Source organism: Brienomyrus brachyistius, chromosome 6 (genome assembly GCF_023856365.1).
Source record: "Brienomyrus brachyistius isolate T26 chromosome 6, BBRACH_0.4, whole genome shotgun sequence".
NCBI lineage: Eukaryota > Metazoa > Chordata > Actinopteri > Osteoglossiformes > Mormyridae > Brienomyrus > Brienomyrus brachyistius.
In genome coordinates, this window is record NC_064538.1 from 26,599,826 (window position 1) to 26,620,812 (window position 20,987).

At 41.5% G+C, this 20,987-nt stretch overlaps 1 protein-coding gene across 2 annotated transcripts in view; it reads left to right on the forward strand.

The window, feature by feature from the left end:
- Positions 1–20,987, forward strand: part of LOC125745046 (semaphorin-3F-like) — a 69,860-nt gene that overhangs the window by 29,021 nt on the left and 19,852 nt on the right. For both annotated transcript variants that reach the window (XM_049017464.1, XM_049017465.1), the window contains exons 3-5: positions 18,321–18,481; positions 18,811–18,873; positions 19,824–19,943. In XM_049017464.1, coding sequence (XP_048873421.1) covers positions 18,321–18,481; positions 18,811–18,873; positions 19,824–19,943 — 344 coding nt within the window. The remainder of the gene's footprint in view (positions 1–18,320; positions 18,482–18,810; positions 18,874–19,823; positions 19,944–20,987) is intronic.

Sequence of the window (20,987 nt, forward strand, 5' to 3'; positions counted from 1 at the left end):
TTCCGAGTTCCATTAAAATGAAAAGTAATTGTTGGCTGCATATTTAATGGGAACCTGGTCCATTCTGGCATCCCCTTTATTATCAGTGACGTAAGGTCAAGCAAGTTGCTGACCTTGGCATGGTCTCCTGGAGTCCTAGACCATTATTGACCTTTCAGGGCTTGTTGTCTGATAACCCCTGATCTACTTCTTGCTGAACAACTGCTGCATAGTTATTGATGAGAGTATCAGCTCTCCAGCAGTCTGACTGCATGTAACTCAGGGTCACAGCCTTAGCACATACATCTGTGCTACAAGAAATGGGAACTGAAATACATCCTTTCAAAACACTGAGCATTTTCACATCTCCTAGTTTTTCAAAGGATGAGGCTTTTCAGTCATGCATAACGGCTTACAAAACAGTGTCCTCCTTCAGTTTTGGCTTCAAAGAAGGACTTTGTTCAGTTTCGGCTTATAATGTAATAGGTGCAAGGATTTCTAAAGGCACAAATGGTTTTTTGTAAGACTATCAAGATGAAGTATGCCATGGCGTCAAAGGAAATCGGGGTCTTCTAATTCCCCTTCATCAGTGCTTTTTCTTCATGGTAGATGAGAATTGTGGGAAAGAAAGTGAGGAATGGCCCCCCTACCAGCAAGTGCGTGAAATAGCTCTGTTATCTTTATGGACTGCCAGGCAGACTGGGATCCATGTGAAGCAGAGTGAAGCTGGCAGGATTAGACAAGCAGGAGGGAGTGTCAGGACTGAGGGGAGACCTGGGCTGAGTGTTAATGGCGGTGGGGGAGGGGCTTTCAGAGGAATCCCCAAGTTAGTGGAAGGAAGGAAGGGATTTTAAGAAAAAGCTCATCAGAAAAAAAATATAGCTGCCAAGATCAGTAGGGGTGGAACAACAATTTGTTATGGTGATGTTTTCAAGCAACATATGTTTGTGTATCAAGAATGTTTGTCTGAGATGAATTGAAGAAGATACGTAGGAGACTTACTGCGGTCCAATTAAAAATGGAATGACATCCCTAAGTCACTCTGGATATTCGGTTTCCATTTAGAAAAAAACAGTCAGTAAAGTCTTGCTGAATAACACATTATTTTGAGAGAAATGCCTACCTTTTCAGTTACCACAACATCAAGAAAGGCCTATTCAACCCGAACTTGACTCTGAGGTCTTTCCATACACTTTTTTTTTCCAAATTGATGGTCACATGATATTGGGAAAGAGAGTATTAATTAGACGAATGAATTTCTTTCTACTGCCAGTCTGAATCTGCCTGACCACTATTCTTGCAAGATCTAAAGGGCAGCGGTGTCTATGCCTGATTACACAGACCACATAGCTGATTGTATATTTTGCTTTATGTGTATCCATGCAATTAATCAACTTATTTTGAATTTTCTAAAAATGTTCCATCCACTGAGGAAACCAGACAGTTGAGATAATATAGCTATACTGTAATTATGCCTCAGATTTACAATGCACAGCTATGTCGAGCTACAGTTGTAACTGAGGGAATCTTCCTTCTGTCTGACTACACCATTTAATTGGACTACTGTCCTTGTCCCAGTATACATGCACAGGAAGTAGTGAGAGGTAAGGGACGTGCACTGATTACAGAACATCGCCCACCCACCATACAATGAACCACCTCAGGGATGAGAACCTCAATGCAGTGGGCGATACCTCAGCACCACACTAATCCAAATGGACCAGTGTGAGTTTTTTTTTCCCCAGTGGCTGAAGTGCCAATCCTGCCACCAACCCCCAAATTTCCCTATAAGTTGGAGGACCCCCTTACAGGGCCAGATGTAGATTAATGTCATACCCAGGACAAAGCAATTGCAGGTTAAGGGCCTTGTTCAAGGGCTTAAGCACAGAAGGGCAATTGATTTATTGACGTAAGAATGTGCGACTCCGCTACAGTATGTGGCGAAATGCCTCCGTTCAACTTGTTAGTGTTGGGCTTTTTCTGGTTGACCTATTACACCACAGATGTAAAGCAATAATAAAATTAATAATAATGGGTGCGTGGACAAATGAATCTGGTCAGAAGAACAGATAGAAGAAGATCAGGATAGCATAACAGGAAATAAAGTATTCTCTATAATATACTATGACAGCACGGTATTGGAAATTTTATTAAATATTGCACTGTGATGATGTTGTAATAAATATTGGGGTATTTATGAAATGAAAAATGAGGTCAACATAAATGTCTCCCTAATCCATTTAGGAGTGATTTAAACAGCTATTAAGGATGAAAATGATTATGATTGTCCCGGAGAACACATGCAGCACTCATGCAAAAGCAGGGGATGTAAACTTTAAACTAATTTTTAAAGATATACTAAATAATCTTGAAAATGAATAATCATTAAAATTGTAAGGCTTGCTAGGTTCTTTTTCCTATGATAGAGTAAAAATGTTTTAGTGAGACTTAAACTCCCTGCGCTATAATATTTGTGCTTTACTGTATGTCCTCTCCGCTATGCTCCAAGCTTCTGCTTTATACCGGATTCTTCTCTTACTTCCAGGTCAAAGCCTGGGCGGACTGTGGAGCATGTGCAGAGCGCCTAGGCCGGTTTGAGTCCGATTGAACGTGTACATGTCGACTCCCTATCGCATTATCTGGGTGTCTAATTAAGAGAAATTCAATTTAGTACCATTTCAGTTGGACACCACATGTTTACCTATACTTCAAAAGACCGGTTTAGTCGGATTAACACAATAATTAAATTGTTTTTAGTGTGCATGTAAATGTAGTGACTGGGGAGTATAGCACCCCTTACACTCTTGTATGTCATTTTTGCATTTAGGAGCTTAATTTAACACCATTTTGGACCATCATCTACATTAGGTACAAGGCAGATTGAGGTTGCTCAGCCTTGGTTGACTTGTTTGATGGCAACTAAAGATGTCTGCTTGCAAGAAGTAGAGGTGGCTCTTGGGTAATCAGTTAAAGTCAAAGTGCCTGCAGTTTCTTGAATTTCTTCTGCTTGCTGGGTTATCAGGCTCTCAAAATTGCTGCTGTGCATTCGATTCAGCAACGAGAACTTGGTGCAAAGTACAACCAGACCAAATGGAAGTTGAACCTTTCAAACGGGCAGTTGGTTGGCAGACCAAATCACATTGACATTCCCAAGAGAAAACAAAAGCATATTAGCCTCAGGTCAGAATTCATGAGTATGGATGAAAGATTACTGGTGGATAATGGATGCATTCTTTTAAAGCTGACTGTGAATATGTCCCTTATTAGATGATTATTCATGGTTTACATGGTGTTAAGCTCAGTATTGACCATAGTAAATGATTCTGAGGACAGCAGAGGAACAAATAAAGCTCTTGTTGAAAGCAACATTTAAATGGTCACTGATTGTACTGATGCCAAAGGAAGATCTTTGTGGTTCACATGCTGGTAGATGGGTGGCCTGCTGGAAGCACTGAAACGAGAAAAAGGAAGTGTTTACTTTAGACGACGATCTATGAAGATAACCGGAAATAAAGGAACCCACCCTGCAGCCCATTGCCTGCCGTCCCACAATTATTATTGTTATTATTAATATTGTTATTATAACATAATAATAGCTGGTCACAAGCAATTACAACCCCATTTAATCAATTAAAAGGTCAGTTTTTCAAACATTATTTTTTTTCCTATTACTTGTTTTAAGTGGATGCTGATCAGCATATCTCCTTTAAGAAGTTTTTTCAGATTTAGTTGTTCATTGTAAAGTGTGAGAAAAGATTTGAGCCACATTTTTATCTTTAAAAATCAGCGGTACCTTCACCATCTGTCTCCCCTGCTTATCAGTAATCTGATACACTCTTAGACATACCGTCAGCTTTCTTGTGTAGCAATCTGATACAGCGAATGAAAGACTTTGGATCAGAGGGGAGCCAGGTTCTGATTTCCAAAGCCGCATCTCAGGTCAGAGAGGAAATGCTCATTGACATTGATGCTGTTTGTCTGCTTTGTTTGATAGACATTTCATGCATTCCTGGTGCTTAAGAGCATTTTTTTATGCAGCAAACCTCTAATCAAAGTGCCTGCTTTGATTAACAAACAAATTGCACCTGAAATGCAGGCAATCATTTTGCAAAATGATAGACATTTCCCACTGATATGCAAATGTCTTTTTAAATAAATCTGTAACATGGCTGTTGATATTCACTGACAGGAGAGGTACAATTAACTATAAATGTGCATCTTTTTCTACAGTTAAGTTCTCTAAGAAACTTCTGTTATGGCTAAATGTGAGCTCCTGAAAGTACTGATTATTGACACCCCCCCCCCCCAAATATGTAATATTTCTTAAATATTAAATCTTCTCAGTTTCCTGCATCTAAACCTATGCATCTACAGAACATAAGCCATGAAATGGAAGGTGAAAGTTGATGCACAGTGAATAATACAAATGTTCCAATTCAGAACCCATCTAACAGGAGGCTAATACCATAAACTAATACCATAGAGTTCAGCACAAGTTACACATCCCCATTATACCACAAAATACAGATATATAGTATGTATACAGAAAGCAGACAGAAGTATATTTTGCATTGATTTTTGTTTTCTGTAACAAATGAGATGTGGTGGTAAAGTTTTTAAAATTACAGTTGTTTCTTAATACAAGTGTACTGGATAGTACATTTATCATAGAATTCCATTTTCCAGCAAATGTGTGAATACCGAGCCGCAATAAAAACTAATTCCCTGCCACGGACACAGTTCCATGTTCTTTTCACTCATTTCCTGAAATTTTCCTCCTTAATTACAACTTCTTGGCAATTAGTTCTTCAGCCCCCAACTTTGAGAAATAGTATATACCTTGTACTCTGGGCTGAGCATTGCACGGATCACTTTCTCTAATATGCCTGTTTCTCATTTTTTGGTCTCGTTAGACTACTGTGTGTTTCTCCACCAGTCAAAATCTGCAGTTGGTCACTGATTTAGGGTTTTCTTGCTTCTAATCGATTTAAAAACAACCTGGCCACGTATATCAATGAAAGGCAGAAATCTGGTACGATGTAAGAAGGTTAGGTGACTTGCATAGAGGAGGACAAAGCTGCATCAACACAGGATTTGACACAACAAATTTCATTCGGTCTGTTTGCCAAATTGCAATGTACTAAATTACAGAGATTTGTTACTACATCAGGCAAAGTATCATTATAGTACCAACACATGGCAATAAACCACATGCTGAAACATAGACTGAGAAAATTCATTTTGCTCTGCATATGTGTAAGCCTGGAAATGGTACGATACGCAATTACTTCAGCCAAACCCCCAGTTTTCATATTAGTGCTTAAACATGCCAAGTCTGAATGTGCTTCAAGGTGACAGACTCTTGAAACCCACTTAATAAAATAATAATAATAATCACTGAAGTGTGCTTTAAACACAGATTTTGCTTTCGGCAAAGAAATTGCTAAGATCTAGAGATCTGTGTGATTTTGGAGTTTGGATACTTTTGGACGCTTTGTGGCTTTGCGTCATCGTTATGTTAGGTGTCACATTATTGGGGCTCTGGTGATATGTCACGTTCATATTTTCAGTGACATTATGAAGGATGAGGTTTAAAATTAGACCATCAGGGGACAGCGTGCCATGTATTATGAGAATGTCTCAGTGTCACAGCACTCTGTGACTGACACACATGTGTTGTTCTCCCATCCTACCACTTGCATGCCAGGTTTGGGTGAATTCGAATGAAGATACACTGCATTCTTCATTTCGGTATGCAAACCCTAAACATTTATACAGTTGCTGTTGCTTAAGACTATAAGATTCCACTCAAATGGGCTTTAATGGCTCCATGACACTGACGGACAGAGGTCTCTTACTGTTCTCTTACTTCTTTTATTCTTTTTTGGCTCGCTTTGTTTATTGAGATGAAAAATAACTTTGAAAGTGTTCAGTATTCTGCAAGAGTTTTATCCCAGTGGTCAGACAGGTCTGTCATATTCAGTGGACCTTGGGTAAATTCATATCCAAATGGATTTAAATAAACCATCTACTTTCCCTTTAATATACCTGCCAGTTGCCTCCACCCAGCCACCTGAAACATAATTTTTCAACGAGATCAATCTGCTGTTGTGTCTTTTGTTCAGAAAAGTATTGGGGATGCTTAGTGGTTAAAGTCAGTTTTTCCCAGTCCAGTCCGAGTCTAACCTTGACAGAATCTTGGCAGTGGATTGTAGCACTTCACCTGACACCCATTTAACACTCGTCAGCATTAATGCGACATTGAACCCCTATTGTGATCACCCGGTTCTTCATTTTGTATTGCTCACTATTCTGTTCCATTACTCTCCCTTTCAGCATGTTGCGATCTGTTTGACCTCAGCACTTTGGTACTACTCCTAACCTTATTGACGTTTAAAGGCTGGACTACAACTGATTGGTTTTAGTCATTCTTACAGGTCATGTGAACAAACTTTGTTTCCTAATCGTCTGTCTTTGGTTTATCGACTGTGTTTTCAGCAGGAGACCAGGTCCTTTGCATGGCTCCTGTTTGATGCTGTAGAGCCTCTCTCTATTAGGAAGATCAGCCCAGACCACGAGAAGGGCAGTTTAAATAAGGACATTAAACAATTAAAGGTCTTTATGAACGTTTAGCATTCCTGTATCTTGTGTTTTTGACTCCCTGGTTTTTCATTCCAGTTGTATATATTTTGAGGATATTTCTAAAAACCTTTTGCATTTTCTTTGCAGATGGGCAATGAGAATGACACACCTTTCCTTACACATTTACACCTATTGCGACATATCAGTGTTTGACCACTATTTCACAATGCAGAGTCTACTCTCTTTTAATATGGCCCTTGAGCATGGTACAGTGACTCTTATTTGCTTGCAGTTTTCCACTCATCCATTTTGGTTAATATCTAACCATAAGTATTACTGACCTTGCATATAATGTGTAGCATAGCACTGATATTGGTGCGAAAGAACTGAATTTCAAATGCAAGCTTTTGAAACAGCAATATATGTAGTGCTTCATTTATTTTTTCAAAATGAACCAATTATATATGGAAGGCTAGTTTTGATCTGAATTGTCTATTGATCCTTACACCAGAGGCTGCAGAAAAATAATGAGTCACTCAAAAAAGATAAAGGCCTACAGCAGATTGTAATTGAATATTATCATTGATTGGCTGATATTGGCTGTTAATGCAGCATATACCTTCATCTTCTGCCAAGAACTGGAATAAATTATTACTTGTACACGTAATAGTGGGGGCTTTCATTCAGAAGGCCGCAATTTTGTGCTCAACATATATTGTAAAGGGTGACACGTTGCAAGTAGGATAAATGTATCTTTAATAGTACTGTCACTTTGACTTTCTGAGGGTGAGGCAGGAAACCTGGTGTATGGTCACCTGGCAGTGACATGGTGCTAATTGAAGAATCCCAGGTTTCAGCAGAGTTGTGTGTAGGTTTTTGCACAGGCATATCAGCATTCAAGTTTAATGTCAATTTTTGAAAATGCATGACGGTTCTTTTTATATTTGCAAGGATACTTTGCATCTAGTTTCCCAGTGCTGAGCCAAGAGCCCCTTCCCAGGATTTGAGTGACAAACTGTTAGTGTTTTAAGATGGGTGAGGTCAGAAGATGATGATGATATTAGGATCATTAGATTTCTTACTTTTTGGGTTTTATTTGCTTGTTAGAGATTAGAGATTTTTTATTTTTTCTCTGCATTTCTCACTGCTAGAGGAAGAGTGTGTCGCTCATTACAAAGACAAACTAACTCCCACTCACTTTGTCTAAAGTACTACGCCGATTTTAATTGCCATTGAAGAAGCTGCATTTTAAAAGAATAAAAATGCCTGTATGGATTTCATTTTGGTCAATTACTGTCTACAAATCGGAATGTCGTCTTCTGCTGGATTTAAATTTTTGTTCCTTGCATAAATGAAATCCAGCTGGCATGCAGGGTAAGGATGAAATTGCTCCAATGTCAAGGACCACTTTCAGTCTGCCTGTCCAGCCAATCTTATTAAGTTCAGCGATAGCTCCAGTATGAGGCCCTATGGAAGAAAGCTCAGATCACTAAGTTTGCGCAGATAAGCAAAGGCACCTTCAGAAGTCAAATGGCGAGCGGGAATTTGAACAATGCAATAAGAATGTCTGGGCAAGTAGGCAATGCTGTCTGCCGCCAATCTGGCTTCCTTTCACTCGCTCCCTGCTGCCAAGGAGGAGATGGACCAGATAGCATTTCCCCACAGAGTCACCTGGTAACAGGGGCCGAGCTGTCACTCTGCATTAAAACGTGTTTAATTACCTTAGAGATCAGATGGTCAAAGGCAGCCGCACAGACCCCACAGCTGGGGATAAGTCCCTTCTAAACATCACTGGGATGAACTATGCTGATTGAAGCTTTCATCTTATAGAGTTTTATTGCCAATAGTTATGAGGATGCACTATAGGTAATAAGAAATGTGTGCAAACAGTAAAAGAGAAACATCAGTTCCCTTCACAGAAGTTCTTATTATCAGATCAGTCAAAACATACAGCTGCATCTTTTTCCTTACAGACCTCCTTTCCTGTACTAAACCATACAAATCAGTGTGTCTCAGAACCACTGCTATTGTGTCTTTAGAGACACTTAGTGGTTTAAGTCAGCGTTTCCCAATCCGGACCCACAGACAGTTCACGTTTTTGCTACCGGGAGCTATAAGGGAGCAAAAATGTGGACTGTCTGGCAGGAAGCTCGGAGGGTGCAAAACATGGACCGACCGTCTGAGGGTCCCCAAGGACCAGATTGGGAAACAATTGCTTAAGTTATTGATTTATAGCTACACCAAGAGCTGCTGTTGGTTAGATGTAATTGTTTTCAATCTTGTTTTAAGCACTTCCATGAGTGTGCTTACCCAGTGCCGGTCAGAACAATACAGTGGGTAGCTGCTCGGCCTTTGCAGAGCTTCTTCATTTGTTTCTTTGAATTCTAAATAATGGTTTTTGATGCATAACTTTTGTCTAGTGTATAAAAAAATGAATGTAACCTCTAAGTACGCTCTGTCTACATGTGTTTTCAATTCACGGGTGTCTGTGCATTTGAACACACATTCTGAGCGATGGAAAGAGATAACACCATACATCGAGCGCCTTGTCACTCGCTAGACCGTCACCCACGCCCCTCCCAAAGGGATTCTGTTGAGGTTCACCTGCCTGCTTTATCTGCAGCTGAACTTTTTTCTTCCTGTTATCACCTCATTAAAGGAAGTCGGCGTGAGAATTCTTTCGGGGAAATTCCAAACAAACACTAACATACTGTGGTTAAAGAATATGGAGGGTCTGTCTGGAAAATTAAAATAATAAAATCATGCGGCTCTTTCAGATTCTAGCTGTAAGGTTCACATTGTAGGACATCTGAGCAAATGACTAACTCAAGCTTGACGTCACTGGACTGCAGTGGCAACAGCTGCAGACAGTGTCATTGTAAAGGTTCTGCAGGTCTCACCATGTGTTCTGAAGCTCTGAAGGTGAAGGCTCAACCCCTCTAGCAGCATTAGTAGGGCTTCACAAGCTAGGGACAGAGCACATTTTTCCTGCCAATTTCAGTAACATCATATGGCAATTTTGCGCAGTGAAAATTGCCCATTGGCTATGGGTAGAGAATTAGGCCTCAATAAAGTCTCCCACTGAGAATCTGTTACTGCCAAACTATCATTTCAAAATTGGAGCAATTCACATGGCAGATTTATTTTTAGTGTCATAATTCCATACTTAATAAACAATAAATCTGAATAAATTGCTATTATCTATCTTAGGGTGTAGTATAACTGAACAAATACATTAAAATATTGCACCACACACAGGTAATAGTGGTTAGTTATTTGGCTATATGAAACCTTTCATCTCCCCAGTTTGAAAGCTCAGACTTCTGCATGCCTTGGCTGATGGCTGGACCACCAACAGAGTGATTTATATGAAGTGAGTCACCTTGCATGAGTAATTATTTATACACAAATGGAAAAAAAAACGGCAAAATATGAAAAAGTAGACTGTGTAATATTGTTAGAGGCAATAATCTCAATACGCACAACGACTTTAACAACAACAGCAATTATAATACTAATAAACAATTCAACATTTACTTTTTTTTCTGGCTATATTTCTGATTATTCATAACCTTTGCATATGGACTCTTTCAACAAACAAACAAACAAATAAAAAAAACTTCCATCCATATTCCAACAACTTATTTTATTCAAGGTATCCTCGAGCTGGTCCCAGAGCAGAAAACAGGCCCCAAGGTTATGGTACATCCTGGGTTAGACCCCCGCCCATCACAAGACACATGCACATGCACGCAGTCATATACTACAATCCATTAGACTCACTGAATTTCTTTGGACTGCGAGAGAAAGCCTGAGTGCCTGGAAAAGACCCATGTGACATAGGGAGAGTATATATGAATACTCCACACACAGAGCGGAGGTGGGGTTTGAGCCCCCAGCCCTGGGGATGTGCGGTTACAGTGCCACCCAATGAGTCAGCTAGCGAAAAATGATTTGTTGCTCATCATCTTGTCTTTTTTTTATGAATTGAGGTCTTTCGCATGTTTTCCTGGAGCTACAGATATTTGATGTTGGCCGTTATCCATTAATCTTGTCTCGCACAGTAAAGTGATCATTTAGGGAAACTCTTTCGAATGCCAGCTGCATGTTTTTGTACAGTAGAGCTTACATTTCAGGCAAATGTTTCATCCCGGATTGAAACGTGCGGTTCTCATAGCCAAGAGCAGGGCTTAGTGTATCAGGAAGGGTAAATCCTGCTTTCGGAACAGCATGATTAACTGGATACCTGCAATATTTCCCCAGCATAATATTAAGCCTGTAGGATTGTATGGGTCATTGTGCATTCTGAGAAAGACGCTCAAGGGGGGGCCCATGATGCGTCTTCTGCATTGTATTGCAAGGCACTTGAGACATGGCATCCACTGCACCCCGCACGCCTGCGCATGACACAAGGCTCCTCAGCCGCTGTCACTGTGCGGACAGGACCCGTGGTATTCAGCGACGTGACTGAAACTCTGCAGAGCATGACCGCAGCGTAGGGGTGGTAGCACAACCAGCAGTTGAGTCATGGGCTATTAAAATAAGGCCAGTGCTTCTCGGGGGGGGGATCATAAATTGTTTTTACCATTTACACCAGTCTCTCATTTGATGATTTCGCGAGTTTCCTGGCTTCTTGTGTCTTTGTTGGCCCTTTGTGTTTGCATGTGTTAGATTATGAAAAAAAAAGAGCTCTTACATGGAATGGGGAGTTCCCAAGAATCCCATCCACCAAATAAATTTGACTGCTCCCTACAGGACCCAGGACCAGATTTTAAAGAGTTGCTAGAAGTTGAGCATGCGACGTCATTGGTCCATCGGGGTGATTCAGGAGTGGCGACTCCAGCACGATCCGTGGCACTGGGGGGCCTTATGGGGAGGGACTTGTTTGCCTGCCAAGATCGGTGTGGATTGAAGTGCATACTGTGGAAGGGTCCTCCTGGCATGTCTGTCAGCACCTGCACCTGTGCCCTTGCTGGGGTGTCCAGGGTGTGCTGGCCAGCATTGCACAGCAGGTGGGGGGTAGGGGAATTTGGCAAGCTCAGAGTCAGGAATGAACTACACAAAATAGCAGCCAAAGGGCAGCCCCCCTAGGGCAGACAGGACAAAGGAGATGTCTCCGCTACAGTCTCCTCTGCTGTGCCTTTTCAAAGTGCTGCTTCTGTGCTGCCCCCTACAGGCCACAGTGACTCATTTTTTTGGGAGAGAAACCATACCAGTATTGGTCCTGGTACTGCATTTAGGCTGTGCCATGCACCAGTCCACATCAGTTAGTTATCTTTGTACCTCTTTCTCTTCAGAGATATTCACCAGACTGCACTATATTACACCGTAATACTATCCCAGCAAAACGGGCCGTGGTTTACATCATCAACTGAGGGAGTATCTGTCTGTCAATTAATCACCGTTAGTCCATGCAGAGGGTAACGCACTCATAATATAGCACTTCCAACTGAATAAACACAGTCTCCATCTATTTTCTTACTGTGACAAATTGAGTTCAGGCCTGATTTGCAGTGTTTGAGCTTCCTTTTAACAAATGAAAAGAGGCTAACGGGAGTGAAAACAGGCTGCACTTTTTTCAGTGTGGGACCATCATAGCATAGCCTATGAATGCTGTATTCTGTCTTCAGTCCCTCCTCTGCTTCTTGAGCCCACTTCCCACCTTAATAGCACAACTGTATCAGATCCTCCTTCCCAGCACCAGCCCATCTGCAATCATTACCATTAAGTTTCACTTTCCTCTCTAATGGGGCCGTCTCGATATCACAGGTTTATGAGTGCATAAATGCATGTGTGGCTGACATTTTCACAAAGCTTTCCATTGTGCTTATTGCCTAGCAGTGCAAGGCAGACATTCTAAACCACAAAAATGTACTTTAATAGTTTATTATCATTGGTGTTAGTCAGGCCCTCATGGTGAGTAGAAAAATCGTAATTTTAGATACATTTGGATCTACTGTGTTACATCAACATGGGGCTCCTCTGGGATGTCAATGCAACCAAAAACTGTGCAGAGATGAGGGCCCTGGAATTCGCTGGACCTTGCTGTGGGACAAACCCTGAGGGACCTGTCTACCATTTCCTTATGTGGAGAATGTTGGAGGCAAAATTCTGTGGAATTAAAGCATTTTATAATACTTCCCAAGAACAAACATAGTGAAATGTGTAGAAATAGTCCTCAGTTGGAGTGCCACTGCATTTTGGTTCTCCCCATAAAATGATGCCAAGACCATGCATCACCGCAGCACAGTTACCCTCCCCACAATGTTCCTGTTCAGCTCCAGTCTTACTGAGAGGTCTCCCTTTTTTCAGCAGGTGGCCAGTGCAGAGCCTAAGAGGTGCAGATACTGAGTCCAAGGGCCATGGTATTATACAGTAGCCGCTTATATTGAAGCCTTTCTTTTTTATTTTTTCCAAAGTAAACATCCTTAAGAAAGTTCCATTACTCCTGTTTTACATCTGTTTAAAATCCTACACTCTGTCAAATGCGAAAACCTCTGAATGCATTTGCCGAAAAAAATCCCTGGAAATGTTAAATTCCGCTTTTTGGTAATGGATCACTTGCCGCCTTACATTTTTGCCAGTAGTTTCCTCAAAAACATGACTTGCAGTCCATTATTTTTAATAAACTACTTATATTTAAGGGGTCCTGGGGACAGTTATGAGTTCAAAATATCTAAGAAAATGGTGATATAGAATGATGGAGCTGTTCACAACATTTAGTTTTTCACCATGTAGGTTGTATTATCTTGTGTTTGGTGAGAATGAAATTAAAACATTGATTTACCCCCTTATTTACTTGTGGTTTGGTTTATTCCCAAACCTGTGTTCCGGGTAAATGGACAGATAAATGTGGGGTATTTGTGCCTAAGCACTGGTCAGGGACAGGAGGAGGTGTGGAGAAGGAGCAGGAGGAAGGACACCAGCATGTCAGCAGTCTGGTTTCCTGTGGTTTGTGTTTGAGATCTTTCATGACCTTTAGCTCTCTTCTTTGGTCATGTCTCTGGGCTTCGACACCCAGACTTACCTCTGTGAGAGCGAACAAACACTGATGAGCCAGTGATAAACGTGGTGCGTTAGGAAGGACAGGCTGCTGAGAGCTGGTTGTCTATGTGATGGGAGCTTATTCCGGCTATGACAAGCCATCACTGGTCTTTTATACAAGCGCGCCATGTGGTGCCTGAAGCAGTGGCTGGTAGATCATGTCCCGCAACAGCAACCCTGTCATTCCTCTTGACTTCAACCAAAAAGTATCCAGGAAAAGGCACATGTAGACCAGGCAGATACAGTACAGCCCAGGAAAACCATCAATCAGAAACGATCAGTGAAGGCAGTGAATCGCTCTCATTCGAGTAGTAATTATTCAATAAAGCCTGGATTTATTTTCATTTGATATTTTTGTCTTTATAATTGTATCCTTGTTTTAATGTTTGATGGTTTTATGTGTCCTGTGTTCTCTGTGTTCCTGGATACGCTGTCATCATTATGTCCTCTGTGTTCCTGGGTATGCGGTCATCATTATGTTCTCTGTGTTCCTGGGTATGCGGTCATCATTATGTTCTCTGTGTTCCTGGGTATGCGGTCATCATTGTGTTCTCTGTGTTCCTGGGTATGCGGTCATCATTATGTTCTCTGTGTTCCTGGGTATGCGGTCATCATTATGTTCTCTGTGTTCCTGGGCACACGGTCATTATTATCATCTTTCCCCTGCTTTTGCAGGTGAGGGTTCTGGTGGTAGCATACCAAGCAGATAAGGCCAGACCTCTTTTTCAGTGGTCATTGTTGTGGTTCATTCTGGGGGATTCATCGATGCTCTTGAGCTAGCTGGCAGGTAGAATCCCTCTGTCACATCCTGGGTCTTAGCTCTTCTAGACAAAGATCTTTGTTGCAACAACTGAGGTCTGAAATGCTCGAAATGCTCATCAACCTCTCCTGGCACTGGGGGAAAAAAATCATGAGGTCTGAATTATACACGTCACAAAGGCTTCAGCCAAATGCTCCCTGAAAATCTTGACTGCTCTTCTGGGTCCATCTGGTCTCCTCCCCATGCACTGAATCAAGCTCACCACCAAGCTGTGATCTCTGCCCTCCCTTCAGCTGAGTGTCCGAAACACACAGCCTCCCTCAGTCAGATGACACAGTGATAAAGTCCGTCATTAACCTTTGCCCTACAGTGCTCCAGTACCAGGTACACATATCAACATCCTGTTGTTTGAACACATTGTCCATTATGGATGATCTATAACAGGAATTTAATAACAAAAACCCAAGTAGCTGGGAGGCCATTTTTCCTAATCAGACCTCATCAGGTATGTACGTCATTGCCTGTGTGAAGTGTGTCCCACTAGGACCACAGAGTCTGTGGGCGGTACCTTTTCACGCACATCACCACATCACCTAGCTAATTCCATTCTACCTCTACCCCTTCTTGTCCTCTAGGCTTCTTCAGGTGGCCCAGCCACCAGGTGCTCACCGGAAAGCACCAGCCACTAGCCATGGCTCCTGCAGCTCCGGGTAACCATGTTCAGGGCAGGACACACTTGTTCTTAGTATTTTTCATTGGGAGTTAGACCTCTCACCACAAACCCCACATTGAAATGCTACTCTTCACATATACCATCTTGCTGTTCTTTAAGACATTCACGGGGGGTTCAGTGCAGGGTCAGCCATTTATATGGCCCCCCTTTAGAATTTTTGTGGAAGTTATGGTCCAAGGGTCCAATTTATATGGATGGATGGATTTTAGGTCTTGCTACAATATCTCATTGGAGTTCATTTTCAGTTCTTCCGCCATACTGTAAGACACAGCTGTGTTTTAGCTTCTGGATAAATAGAGTAAGATTTTCCCTATAAAATTCTCTGACAACAAGCAGAAATTGCTTTATACAGTCAAATCTCCCTTATCCGTGCAGAGTGGGACAGAGGGGTGCGCGTAAGTAAGAAATGGCCGTAGCTTATAAATACATGTACAGTACAACGTCATTTGTACACATACAAAGTGTACATGACTTTTACCACAGGTAACAAACTTCGTCCAGCTTTTGGGAATGTGCATCTCTAAGAATACAGCGCTGCTTAGCTAATGCAGGATTAGCGCTAGTTGTCTCCTGCTTCTCCATTTTTTTCTTTACTCTTCCGAATATCAGGAACCACTACCGCAGACCGCCACTGCAAAATGGTCTGCAACAATTCCCTGTGATTTTCCTTGTCGTATCTCTGCAATGATATCAAGCTTCTTTTGGAGCGACATGACACTATACGCTTCCTTTTTCAAGCCATGGATTTTGCACAGCTGCTGGTTGTGTAAGATTAATTTGTGCATACGTGCACCTAGTGCTGCACAGTAGAGGGAGGTGCCCGTATATTGGCGGTCTGGATAAAGGAGGTTTGACTGAACTTAAAAATGGCAAATAAGATACATTTAGCAAAGCACCATGCAGTAAAGCTTTCACTGTGTAGCTGAACTGAAGCTTAAAAAATACAGACTATGGTGTTTTTACTATTTGACTTTAGCAATTTCAGATAAACCATTGAAACTTCTAAACACTAGACTGAACAGGACTCTCTGATATCCTAACAGGGAATGAAAAAATGAAGAAGCATTTGAAATGGAATAGCAGTAATGAAAGACAGGGACACGGATAACATGTTACACCTGTCACCCTCCATACCAGGAACGCTGGCAGCCACCCGCCCTCTATCTCACACTCCTTTCCTGTCAGACTCATGCCAAGGGACATGGGGGGGGGGGGGCACAGCCGGCTTCCCTTGTAATTACTTGATCAGCTATGTGAAGAAGGGTATCATCCCAAGGCTATTGTAAGACATCTCATATGCGTATATGGAAGGGTGCTCCTAGAGTTTCCTGATATATACACCATGTACGCTTACCGGTATCTCTTATGTTTCTGCCAGAAGGGGAAAGAAGAGTATGATAGGGCTTAAAATTGGCTGTGCCAACATTAATCCTGAGCAGTCCTTTTGGAACTTGCCAAGAGCTCCATACCAAGAGTACTCTTGGCCTATAAACTTCACAAGGAAGCTCACACAAACTTCTAAATGGTGGGAAATAGTAGAAGCAAGAGGAGATGTTTTGTGAGAGGGTTAGGAGGAGGGAAGGAGGGAGCAGGAGGAGGCACAGGTTTATGTTTGGGGGTTCTTCTGGGCAGACAGCCCGGTGATTTTTAGCCAGCTGGACAACAGCAGTCAGAGTGCGGTCTAGTGGTATTGGAACCAGCTTTTGAGATGCTGAAAATGAATTCCATCAGAGTCACCTGCTCCACAATGCCTTCAAGCAAGGAAATCCCTGGCCTCGATCACAGGCTGCAGAGTCCAAGATCTGGAAAGTGAAGGCAAAGGGTTGTTTGACCTTGGTGTAGGAGAGCTTTCTCAACCTCTTATGGTATTGTGCTGCCAGTAGGCCTACTCTCTGTAATAGCACCCTCTTTAGGATGTTACAAGCGATGGCATGCACAGCCGGAGAGCCAATTCTGTACATAGCCACAGGCATAAAGCAGCCGTGCGCTTAAATATACCAAGGAACGCTTTCGCATTGTCATCAAGTCCCATTTGAGGGACCTACGTTAACACAGGTGGGGTAGGAAAGGCTATTGAAGGCAGGAAAGCTGCTCCAAAATAGCTGCATGATCTTCAACTTATGACCCTGTGGTAATCTGGAGTGTCTCTCCAGGCTGTCACTGTGTTTGATGGAGTACCTATCATTGTCCTTCCTGCATGACAATAGTGCACTTCAGGCGCTTAGGCAATCAGATAGCTACAAGGATTCTGTATTCAGGTTTTGCAGAACCCCGTTAGAAAACTTTGGTCAGAAAGGCAGGGCACACGAAGCAGGCAATGGATTCAGGTCCCATTTCAGACGGTAACAATGTAAACTTTAAAAAATCACTCTGTCTCTGAATTCTCTGGCGCAGTGGCAGCAACAACAACAATAAAAACAGAGATTTAATGAATATTTAAAGGCAAGTCCCAGTATTCATATTTATATTTGACAGGAATGGTTCATATCAGACGTGTTTCTGCATTAGAGTCAGTTGTTTGTATTTGTATGAAAATAGTCCAGTTTATAAAGGGGAAAATTCCTTTTCGTCTTACAGTATATTACATAATGAAATCATTTTAAGAGCATTTTTGTAGAACACAATATGCCAAAATAAACTACAGGCTTCTTTTAAGATATAACTTTAAGGTATCACCATGGGCTGCTGGGCTCCTTTATTTAAGGTATAACCTTTGGATACCCCTGCCTTAAGGTATCGCCATGGGCTGCTGGGATCCTTTATTTAAGGTATAACCTCAAGATATCGCCATGGGCTGCTGGGATCCTTTATTTAAGGTATAACCTCAAGATATCGCCATGGGCTGCTGGGATCCTTTATTTAAGGTATAACCTCAAGATATCGCCATGGGCTGCTGGGATCCTTTATTTAAGGTATAACCTTAAGGTATCGCTATGGGCTGCTGGACTCTATTATTTAAGGTATAACCTTAAGGTATCGCCATGGGGTGCTGGGCTCCTTTAAATAACTTACCAGAAATGGAGTTAATGGGACCTTGCTTTTCTCCTTCATGGATTTAAAGGAAATGCTCCACAGACATATTAAACAGACTCTAGGGTTGATGTAACTCTATTTTAACAGCACAGGCATACACTGTGTAAGTATAGCTTGCTTGTCCGAGTGTAGGTAGACACATCTCCTTTGACGGGTCATTTAGTTGGTTCCTCTGTTTTTTCCCCATAGAGCTGAAGGCGACTGGCACCGCACACCATTTCTCCTTCCTGCTCAACACCACCGACTATCGCATCCTGCGCATGGACGAGGACCATGACCGTATGTATGTTGGCAGCAAAGACTACATCCTCTCGCTGGACCTCCATGACATCAACAAGGAGCCACTCATAGTAAGGGCTCTTCCGTCCCCTTGACACTCATTTCTCTCCTCAGGCTGCATTTGAGCAGCTCGCTGGCTGCAGATCTCAGCCAGAGTGGTTCCACTTCTTGTCTCTGCTTCACAGAGTTTGTCTTGGAGCACAACATACCTCTGTCTGTCTCAGATTTGAGCTGTGGTGAGTGGTGTGAAAACATTTTGGACGTGGCACATCTTCTGGGAACGACTGGACTTTTTTTTTTTTTATTCCAGGAAGCATAAAATAAATCAATATGGGACAAAGCCTGAGATCGGTTTCTGCTTTTATGTTAATGCTATGAAATACTTCTGTCTCCAACTCAGATCCACTGGCCTGTTCCCGCACAGAGAAAAACTGAATGTATTTTATCTGGAAAAGACATTAATGTGAGTACACCCAAACCCATTCCCTGTGTAACCATACAGTTTTATTGTGCATTGGTTTGCATAAATTCCTTCAATAACCTGTTATGTTGTTTCCTTCCATTTCAATAAAATGTGGTTGATTACAGGTGGTTAAAATCTTGATTTATGTTTGCTGGTAAAGTTCATTATATCATGATTGTAAATTTTTAGTACATGCTGCTTATTCTGCTGACTTTAATCAGCTGCATTGAAAGAATTAACAGATTTTCTACTCATGACTTGCTTCGTATTTGGCTGAAACACCTGAGCCTTCAGCTTAGCAAACTCAGTGGATAGGCTAGGTCTCCTCGGACTAAAGCGTTTTGAATGATACCTGTTAGAATGGTATATGGTGCTGAATTACTGTACCACAATGCCCTGCTGATGCTGGCAGTCTGCCAGAGGTTATTCACATGATATGTCCACTTAACCGCACTTCATTGATTGATTGATTGACTGATTGATTGACTGACAGATATTATTCAAGCGAAAAACTAGTGTATTTGAGATCAAAAGCCCATATTCATTAATACCTTACGCAGTACTAGGTCACAGTGACTTATATACAGTATGCTGCATAGAGTTTGGGGAACAGTACTCACCAAACAACAGACAGAACAAACGATATGGGGGGTGTTATGATTTTATTTTAACTGGAGGGAATTTTTGTAATGTGATCTTTTTCAAACTCCCAAAATACTCTTTACTGCTTTAAATGGCCCCATAATGTATTTTGGATGCATAGAGGATTTGCAAGTTCCAGTATCACGTTTCAGTTGTATTAGTCTATTAGAAATTTATGGTAGATCATTGAACATGTGCATTGCAGGTTTATGAAGTTCATTTTGATACTTATTTCTTGTTTCCTGCTTTAAAAACAACTTCAGTTGTACCAACTGAGAACTTAAGCACCTCTGTTTCCCTTTTTCAAGGGAGAATGTGGTAACTTCATCCGTCTGATCGAGCCGTGGAACCGAACCCACCTTTATGTGTGTGGAACCGGGGCCTACAATCCTGTCTGCACCTATGTAAACCGAGGACGCCGAGCACAGGTAACCGTTACCAGATGTGACAACACTGGCCTGAGGCTGAACCAGGGGTGATTACAAGAAAACACCGACCACTTTTTTTCTTTTAGTCACACTTCTGAAGGATTCTGGAATCTAGATTGCTTTGAAAAGAGGATATATAACAAGCAAGCACATTTCGATAGCTGGCTTGTGTCAGCATTGCATTGTGGTGACCGTCCTACTTGCCAAAATTTTTCCTGCTTCATATGAAAAGTCGCGTATATTTAATATGAAAGTTACAACATTGTAATATAATTCATTTGAGGAATATGGTTTTTTATTTTCTTTTCTGTGAGAATTTGTCTCTTTAGGAGTAATTGAGACAATTCTAGGGATTGTCCGACTGATGACCAGCGTACCTGATCCAACCGACTCCACACATTATTTCCTGTTGCTATTCCCAACCTTCTGTCTTCCAACTTGGTTGCTTCTGTAAAATGAGTTTTGATGTCCAAGACTTTTTCTCCCACATTGCCTGGGGAAATTATTAATCAGTTAGTTGCTGGAATTTAGGTTCATTTTGAAAGGTCTGCAGATTTTACGATTGCATTTAAATGTCAGTAGTGTTACTTGCAGTGGCATTTTAAGGCTTAGTTTTGTGTGATAAGAAGCCTGCATCAGTGATAAAAAGGTAGACTAGTACGAATGTTATTTGCCTCATTATTACTAGCCCTCCTCACTATCTTACAGTGTCACATTTGAGACGCCCTGAGTCATTAAGACTGACTCTCACCTCAGCCAGCTGACTTTCAGTTGCCATTACATATGCTGCAGCCATGATAACCAATCAGCTGCTCTGTGCCCTGTATAATTGGGGGGAGGATTCACATTTCCTTCCCCAAGCAAACTATTGCAAATTCAGTCAAATATCTTTTACTTGTGAGCCCCATTCAGTCCATCTTTGTCAAATTAAAAATTAATTGATATTATTTTTCAAGATATTGTTCATATTGATGAGTATGCTTTATTGTGCCTGTATCTTTAGGGTGACTGGGTCAAATTCTATTATTATTACAAAAGTAATAA